This window comes from Puntigrus tetrazona, unplaced genomic scaffold (assembly GCF_018831695.1).
Source record: "Puntigrus tetrazona isolate hp1 unplaced genomic scaffold, ASM1883169v1 S000000513, whole genome shotgun sequence".
In the NCBI taxonomy this organism is placed as follows: domain Eukaryota; kingdom Metazoa; phylum Chordata; class Actinopteri; order Cypriniformes; family Cyprinidae; genus Puntigrus; species Puntigrus tetrazona.
In genome coordinates, this window is record NW_025048150.1 from 1252501 (window position 1) to 1262500 (window position 10000).

Below are 10000 nucleotides of genomic sequence, written 5' to 3' on the forward strand. Positions count from 1 at the left end.
CGTGTCGTCTATTATACTGCACTATCATGAAGTGTCACGACATTAAAGGGGTCATATCTTCTGATAAACCGCTCTTTCTTTCCCTGAGCTCGAGTTATAGAGTTTTCGCAGCAATGTCTAATCATTTTTGTTATCTGCTCTCATATATCGAAGGATTTCAGAGTTTTTATGCACCCTATAATCCACTGTTTGATCTCTTGAATAATCGCAATCATATTTATCCGTTTACTGTTACACTTTTACAATTTTCATTTCATTAAAATCCCTTAGAAATGACAAATTTCTATGAAAGGCAATTTTTTTCAAAATCAAGAATTGGTGTGGAAAGGAAAAGAAAAAAGTTGCAAAAAACTTTTTCCTATTACCTTCTTAATTTGATATTATTTTTTCATGCATTTTGTTTAATATTGACTAAAATAATATATATATATATATATAATTTAATTTGTATTATAAATATAAAAAAGTTGCAATTACTTTTTATATTTACTTATTTAATGAAACTGTATTTATTTGCAAAAAAAAATACTTTTTATTTTTACATTTTGGGATTTAATTGCAAGAAAACCTCATAATGTTAAGCTAAAGTTTTCTGAAATCTAAGCTAAAATGTTGCAAAAACAAAACCAATTCAGACATCCACAAATTATAAATGTATAACAATTAAAGATGTAGATGCATTTTGACTTACAGTGCATTATAATGTACCTTGTGTTTTGCTCATTTTTAAATTATGAATCCCTAATGATGAATCTCAACTCACAGATGTGTTTACATTAAAGCAGAGCGGCTGGGAAGAAGCATGCACGAAGCATAATAAAGTGCAGTGATTAAAAGCCTCTGTTGTGGAGACTCACGGCAGGCAGAGCGAAGAAAGACACCCCGATCAGGGTGAAGGTCGCCGCGAGGAGACGTCCGTTCCAGGTTATGGGATATTTATCGCCGTAGCCGATGGTGGTCAGAGTGATCTGTGGGACATTGAGGGAAACGCTCGTCGGTTTTCAGTTAGCCGTGAAATCAGATCAATACAGTCACACACACACACACACACACACACACACACACACACACACATAAACACACACACACTGTGCCTCGTGAATGTTCATTGTACATCTGTATATACATACTCATGCTTATCCAATATAAAATAAACGACAAAACAAAGAATATTTTATTTTAGATTAGGGAATAAAATTGATTGAGTAGAAATTAAATTAAATTAAATTAAATTAAATTAAATTAAATTAATATAGTTTGGGAGGAAGTGTGTTATTAAAATGTAATATATATATTATTAATATAACTATATTAATATAGTATATATATATATATATATATATATATATATATATATATATATATATATATATATACTATATTAATATAGTTATATTTAAATATATACAATACAATTTTGTTCAATTGTCCCTTTTTCTAAAAGATATGCATAGACACGTGAACATAAAAAAATAACATAATATAACATAATAATATACAAGTTGACTGATTATTTAGTCGGTCAAAATACAGAAGCAAATAATAGAACATCTTTTCTAAAAGGTCAGATGATGATTTACACAGAATTGCTCTCATCAGAAAAACAAATATTAAAACCGTGGTTAAATTATGCGAAAGCACGATTTGCATCCACGCATGATTCCTCTGTGATCTCTCTGAAATATCATCTCATCAAACTCAACGAGCGATAAACATCGCTGCATAATTAATAATCCTCTCAGGCGCTGGTCCTGCGCAGACTTCATCTGATGTCCTTGAGTTTATTTCCAGAGGAATCGCGCCGGTCCCGGGAGAAGCCGGCCCTGATCCAGAATCTGATTAACTGTGTAATAAAGCTCCGCATGAAGGCCCTTTACAGCGCAACGCTTACGGGAGAAAACAAACGGCGTTCGTCGGCCCATAAATGAGGTGGAATGAAGCGGCGAATGAAACACATCTGCTGGTGAAATCGTATCGATCCCTTCAAGCGGGGTTGATAAAGCGAAGGGCTTACCAGACCCCACCAGAGCGCATCGGCGTAGGTGTCGAACATCTCGTTATCCTCCTTCTCAGCCAGATACACCAGGAACGAGGCCAGGATCAAACACAGGAAGCCGATGTACCACGCAGTGATCAGTTCCTGTTAAACACACCATCGATACACGTCAAGATCGAGCGACTTCTCTGAGGTTTGCTGCAAGTTTGTAAGAATGACGATGCACTGCAACGGGGTTAACCTGAACCAGCCTTGTTACTACAGAAAAAAAATATATATACCTTACATGAGCTTTTTTCCTTTTAGTTTATCGTGTACTGAGATAAGAAAGGATATATAGGTAATTAGCAAAAAGTTTTAAACGATTTTCAAAAATCATGTTTTTTCATTGTGCGTTCCAATAAATCTTAAATTGATCTGTGGTTGGGTTATTTTGATATCTCTTTAAAATGACAAAAACACACAAAATGACCAAAACTAACTAAAATAATAATAATAAAAAAATTATACTGGGATAATATTATATATATTAATAATAATTTAAAATATATAAATATAAACAAATGATATATATACTATATATTTTTATATATATATATATATATATATATATATATATATATATATATATATATATATATATATATATAACATTTATTTATATTTAGATTTTTTTTAATTATTATTAATATATATATAATATTATCCCAGTGAAACTAAAATAAATCTTGTCTGATTAGAACCAGTATTATTTTAGCTTTATTTATAAACTATTGTAGTTTTGCTAATGCTTTAAATTAGCTTTTATGTTGATACTTTTCGTTTTTAAATTTTTATTTGCAATACTATTTAGGTTGAATTAAATTGTGTGCGTGTGTTTTTTTTTTTTATGTTTTAGTTTAGCTTGTATTTATTTAGTTTGTTCAGCAGATCGCAGCGCTTCAACCATCTCAACGAAAACTGAAAGAAGTTCTTCACCTAATATTTATATTTTTAAGCTTTATTTCGATTAACAAACATGTTTTGATGGTTTTAGCTTAGTTAGTGACAGTCATAATGTTACTATAATCACCAGCAAACTCCTAAAACAAGCCGAAAGAAAAAAAAGCACAGCTTCAGAGTTTTTGCTCTGTCAGCACGAGCGTTTCTTCTCTCCCGCAAAAGCACTTTCCTGTGGAGGTTAAGAAATGGGACACTACTCAGACAGAGACGCTGGGACTGGTTTTAGGCTGAAAACTGCAGCGTCAGCGCGTCGCCCACTTTCTTGTCCTTGAGAGAGAGAGACGTCGCCCGAATGACAAGACGCTTTAATCAGACTCCTGACTGCTGATTAATCTGCCCAAGAACTGACCGGCCATCTAGAAATATAGGAGCGTGGTATCACTCGCAGGAGCAAGAGTTGATTAATAACAAAAACTCATTTTAGTCTGTGAATTTTCAGCATCATTACTCCAGTCTTCATACCATGCTTCAGAAATCATTCTAATTTGCTGATTTGCTGCTTATGAAACATTTCTGATTATCACCGACGTCGATACATTTTATTCTTAATGTAACACTATCACTGTCTTTACTGTCACTTTTGATCAATTTAGCGTTTATTAGTTTGAGAATGTCACATCATCAAGTCTTTGTTTTTCTCGCAACACAACATAAATCGCCCGTTTTCTTCTTTTGACTGATATTACTGAATTATTAACCAGACTAATGCTTTCCTTTCCTCGCATCACCCTGCTAACATGCAACTCCCTCGAAACTCATTCATATTTCAGCATGTTTACCGTGAACATGCAATTTCTTTAAACGCGTCCGTTCGTAAGAGAGAACGTGTTTTCATCTGGACGGCGTTCCCCGGGTGTTTTCAAAGAGCACAAAACTGCTGAGGAATCGTGCAAGGAACCAGCCGAGCTTAAAATAGATTCTCTCTGCAATGACCGCCGAGAAACAAAAAACTATTTCCAGAAATGTTTACGTTTACGTACATTAAGCACACTGAAGCATCCTCAGCCCCGACAGGGAACCTCCTCGGTTATGAACAAATAACTTCAACCGAATGTCTGTCTGCTTAAAATTACATTCACATGACGTTTAAAAGTAACATTCCCGTTTCAAGTAACACTCAGAATTAACATCCGATGTAAAAGCAACATTTAAATGTAACACTCTCATTCCAGACTAGTAACACTCTATGGTAACGTTAACGTTAAATATTAAAAATGCATTCGAAAGTAACATTAAAATGAAACAATCCCATTAAAAGTAACACTCAAAAGTAACATTTCTATTTAAAGGCAAATGTAACAATCTTATTCAAAAGTAACACTTAAAAGTAACATTTCTATTTAAATGTAAATGTAACGCTCTTATTCAAAAGTAACGCTCAAAAGTAACATTTCTATTTAAACATAAATGTAACAATCTTATTCAAAAGTAACACTTAAAAGTAACATTTCTATTTAAACATAAATGTAACGCTCTTATTCAAAAGTAACGCTCAAAAGTAACATTTCTATTTAAACATAAATGTAACAATCTTATTCAAAAGTAACACTCAAAAGTAACATTTCTATTTAAACATAAATGTAACGCTCTTATTCAAAAGTAACGCTCAAAAGTAACATTTCTATTTAAACATAAATGTAACAATCTTATTCAAAAGTAACACTCAAAAGTAACATTTCTATTTAAACATAAATGTAACGCTCTTATTCAAAAGTAACGCTCAAAAGTAACATTTCTATTTAAAGGCAAATGTAACGCTCTTATTCAAAAGTAACGCTCAAAAGTAACATTTCTATTTAAAGGCAAATGTAACGCTCTTATTCAAAAGTAACGCTCAAAAGTAACATTTCTATTTAAAGGCAAATGTAACGCTCTTATTCAAAAGTAACACTCAGAAATTTCTGTTTTCAAAACGTAAAAAAACGTGAAAATGGGAACATTAGCAAAACATTCCCATTTTCACTAAATCTTCAAAGCACAGTCGATGGCTACAACGCAATTTGCATTAACCATGCTGTTCCGTCGGTTCTCCGTCTGTGACCGCGTGCCCTGTGTTTACAGCACGAGTTTATGTCTTGCCAAGGCTTATCGATCGCAAACCTCCAGCTGACTCTTCATCGGGATGTCTCATTAAGCATCGCCCCCACTTTGGCCTTTCCCTCCTCTCCTCAACAGACGAAAAGATCCGCTCCACGAGAGCGCCTGACCTCTCCGACACACTTCAACAATGAGCAGGAAGCGCTGGGCTCGACAAACGACACTCGACAGAACGAGTCCTGCGGTTTCTTCAAGAAGGCCTCACGGAGCAGCCAGAACTACTTTAACCACACTTGGTCAATGTATAATATTTCAGGGCAACTCTAATGGGACTTTGCAGTTTGGAAATTGAGTTTGTATATTGTTATGACTATGGCCGAGGACCACAAAGCTTTTGAAGAACTTTAAAATGCGTGTTTTTTTATACAAATTTGTATTTGTATTATGTTTTACATTTTTGTTAAATAAAAAAAGGAGGGACGCTGAAGCTGAAAAAAAGTGCTTTACTACATATAGAATTTAGATTAATTTGGAATACCACGCATTGATCAATCATCAAAGACTACATGAATTAAGAAAGATAATATTGTTTTCATGTTGACTTCCCATTCCAAAAAAACATTCCAAAGAGTAACTCAAAAGTAACATTTCAATTCAAATGTAACATTCAAACAATCAAAGCTAACATTCCATTGGAACAAAGTGCATTGATGAATCATTCACAATACGACTAAGAATATGAATTAAGAAAGATAACACTGATTTGCATGGATATGCACTGATGTTACTATGAATTGCATTGATTATTTTTGAATGATGTGCAAAATAAGAGCAGATGCATGTATAAATTAAGTAAATAGAGTCGACTTAATGAGTGGAATGCACTGCTTCATCTATTCTATGGCCAATGCACCTTTATCTGTTATGAAAGCCCCAACGCCAGAATGTAGGATGAGATTTACAGAAGCATATGTGACCTTGGACCACAAAACCAGTAATAAATAAGCTTTGCATTGATGTATGGTTTGTCAGGATAGGACAGGAGACACAGCAAGTTTAAAATCTGGAATCTGAGGGAGCGAACAAATCGAGAAAATAACCTTTAAAGTTGCCCACATGAAGTTCTAAGCAATGCATATTATATTACAAATCAGAAGTAACGTTTTCACATATCCACGGTAGGAAATTTACAAGATATCTTCATGGAACATGATCTTTGCTTAATATCCCAATCAATTTGGGCATTAAAGAAAAATCAATGATTGTGACCCATACGATGTATTTTTGGCAATTGCTACAAATATACCTGTGCAACACAAGACAAGTTTTGTTGTGCAGGGTTACAGGAGCCTTACCTTGCTGTGAGCGTAGACCACAGACCCCAAGAGCTTCCAGGTCCCCCCGCGCCGGTCCATGCGGATCATCCGGAGGATCTGGAGGAAGCGGAGACTCCTGATGGCGGAGGTGGCGAACACATTCCCCTGCGTTCCAGCGGCCAAAACCGAGATGGAGGCGATCAGCACCATGATGTCTGAGGAACACAACAGCCACCGATCGAGCTCAATATGCAGGCATGATAGAAAATATGCTATTTTACATGCTTTTGGCCAGTGGCTTCGTGCATGCAGGCAGATGGAGAGATACAAGAAATATTTTTACAATTTCAAATATTTTCTGCATTTTTGGCCACTTTTAATGCACATTTTTTTTGCGTAAACTGTGATTGGTTTCATTTTTAGGATTCTTCACAAGTTCACCAGAACATTTTGTAACATTGCACATCCTTACTGTCTCTTCTGAGAAATGCAGTGCGTCCTTGGCATTAAAAAATTACTTTGGGTTTACGTTGACTTTTCTCACTGAGAAAAGCGATAAAAAAATGTGCATGAAATTTTGAAGCAGAGATACTGAAATCTGCTCAAATTTCGCCGTGCAGCTTGGCAGGCCTTTAGAAATCCTCACCGATGACGCAAAAAGGTTTCCGGGCGAATTTTAATCTTCCCCTCCATCCTCTGTATCGACAGCAGCATCCCGCAGACCAGATCCTTACGATGTACTCCACTCCGAAAACCACAATGGTGACGATTTCCTAGAAACACGCAGACAGACGTCACGTCAGCGGACCGGTGCACACGCGTTGGGTCGATACCTCCGTGACGTTACGTACCAGGATGTAGAGGGCATCTTCCGAGCTCTTCTCATACTCTTTGATGGTGGAGAACACGGACAGAACCAGACAGGAGAAAACCAGCAGAAAACTGAAATGACAGGAGAAAAAGCAGTTTACCCCGACGTGCATGGAAGCTGCGTGTGATTTGAGCAAAATAAAACCAAATGCATGCAGGGATATAGTAAACGGACCAGATTCGATTGGTGTAATGAACTGCTTTATTTAAAGCTGATCGGCTGTCGCCTTTTAAGGAATTATCCGGCAAATAGAGACAAAAAGCAAGTGCATAGGTGTAATCTGTCCTTCAAACGCCACATTAAAGTGGGTAATTGCATTGCTGACACTGTTTTTCTCACCATCTCTCTGTCAGCGTGAGCTCTGCCGCCGTTCCTCCACAAACTCAATAAGAATCCTGCAGGAAGTGCTGAGCTGGCTGCTAACGGCGGGATGTCAGCGCTAGCCCTCCGTGACCACGTTACACTAACTATTTCCTGACACAAACATTATAATTCTCCAAACACAGCGGCCCGGGCGGTGAACTCTACGGAGTGATGCGGTTTTATGTTATGTTATGGTTTATGATGTGGTTTATGTTTATGCTAATGCGGCTATCAACTACTCCGTGGAAAAATAACAGCTGAACTGAACCGACAGCTAACCTTTAGAGAAAGCAGTTACATCGCAAGCGGCATGCATAATTGACATGATAACATACTTTAAAGAGCTGATCATTAGAGCTAATGCAATTTCATTACAAAACAAGACAAAAACATGACATACAGCAAAATAAACATGATACTGCTCTATGGAATAAATACCTTTTAAATATGAATGTATTACATATATAATACACATACACACACATATATATATATATACAGTATATATATATATATATATATATATATATATATAAATATTAGTGCTGTTTATTATGTAAATATATAATATATAAATATGCACACATGCATGTATATAATTAAGAAATATATATATATATATATATATATATATATATATATATATATATATATATATATTTTTTTAATATGAATATTAATATATATATTAGTGCTGTTTATTATGTATGCATGTATATAATTAAGAAAATATATATGCAGTATATATATATATATATATATATATATATATATATATATATATATATATATATATATATATATATATATATTTTTTTTTTTTTTTTTTCATTTTGGGAAAAATTATTGTAGCAAAATGTTCATATTATTTTCAGCCATTATTTTGGTCAGAAAATCTAGGCTCACTTTTTCTTCACCTAACTTTAAAGTCACGATAATGGAAGAATCTCATTTTCTCTGCGAGGACATGTTGGAGGTTCATGGAAAGGTAAAAACTAATATTCACGCAGGTCCAGTAACAGTGATGGATAGTGATGACACCGCACTGATAAATGATTTCTCTGTTTTCACGGTAACATCATTTCAGTCAGCGAAGAGCAGGAGGAAGAGTCTGTGGACGGAGACGGTACGGTAATCCTTCCCAGCGGGCATGTAAAGAGTAATTGGACTTAACGTAGGTGTAGCTCTCTGCTGGCCACGTGAGCAAAGCTGCAGCACCTCACAGGAGCTTTCTGTTTCCACAAACATCTTCATCAGCACTTTCTCCTGATGAATATCGAGGGGAACGCGACTGTTCTGTGTCTAACGAGGATTAATTAGCTGGTGATTAGATCAAAAGAACAAGCGAAAGCAAGCAGTAACACACAGATACAGAGAAACACAAGAGAGAAGATGAGAGACGTGGTTTTGGGACGTTGGACGGAGCAGCCAATCAGAGCATTTCTCTGTCTTTGTTGCTGGGCGAACTTTTCAGTGTGGGGCTCACATCAAAGGAGCTTGTCTAAATCAGTGTTAGATAAGTAGCTGAACGCCAAATATGTTAACTACAATCAGGGTTAACTAAAACCATGAAAACTAAAAGAGTATTAATAAAATGTATCAATATTTTTGATTTGATTTCAGCCAGCTGCCAAGGCAACATTTCTCATTTTAGTTTAACTAAAAAAAACCCACTAAAATATTAGGTATCCCTGGCCTTTAATATTGTGCAAATGAAGTTTTTAGCAATGCATATTACTGATCAAAAGTTAAGTTTTGATATATTAATGCTAGCAAATGTACATTAACTTTAATGGAACTCTTTAGTCTCCTAATGATTTTTGGCATTTAAAAAAAAGTATACTTTTGACCCATATAGTTGTCTATTTTTACAAATGTACCTGCTGATGACCGCTTCTACTCACAAATCAACATTAAACACTGACCAGACAACCAGAACATCAAAGAGATAGTAAGGAACTACTCAGAGACCTAGCAACCACCCACAACATCCACATCACACATCGTCTAGTTATTAATAACCTCATGCCATGCCTGACAGCACACATTAAACACGACGAGATCAATGAAAAACAAGGCCTTTCTGTCACGGCCTTCTGCATTATTAGGAATCTGCAGGAGAGAAATTAAACTCAGAAGATTGAAGATCTTTCCTTGGAGTCCATTTGCTCTATAATCAGATTTACAGATACGATGCATCGTTTGTTAGCATCAGTGCTTTAGTTAATACAAACCAACAATGTTAAATGCAATTGTTCATAGTTACTTCAATGTGCATTGACTGACGTCAACAGATAAAACGCAGTTTTGAAATTAGCTAAGAAAGAGAAATCTGTTTAAAAACCTCCTTCTTTGACTCCAGGAGAAGTCTGTTAGTTCTGTCGAGTTTTCACAGATGTGCATGTATTTTAAACG

General features: G+C 35.3%; 1 protein-coding gene across 5 annotated transcripts in view; it reads right to left on the minus strand.

Moving 5' to 3' along the window:
* Positions 1-10000, minus strand: part of LOC122334302 (potassium voltage-gated channel subfamily KQT member 2) — a 43619-nt gene that overhangs the window by 20208 nt on the left and 13411 nt on the right. For all 5 annotated transcript variants that reach the window (XM_043232092.1, XM_043232093.1, XM_043232090.1 and 2 more), the window contains exons 2-6: positions 7203-7293; positions 6998-7124; positions 6391-6566; positions 2015-2140; positions 858-968 (exon numbers count right to left, since the gene is read on the minus strand). In XM_043232092.1, the coding sequence (XP_043088027.1) occupies positions 858-968; positions 2015-2140; positions 6391-6566; positions 6998-7124; positions 7203-7293 (631 nt within the window). The remainder of the gene's footprint in view (positions 1-857; positions 969-2014; positions 2141-6390; positions 6567-6997; positions 7125-7202; positions 7294-10000) is intronic.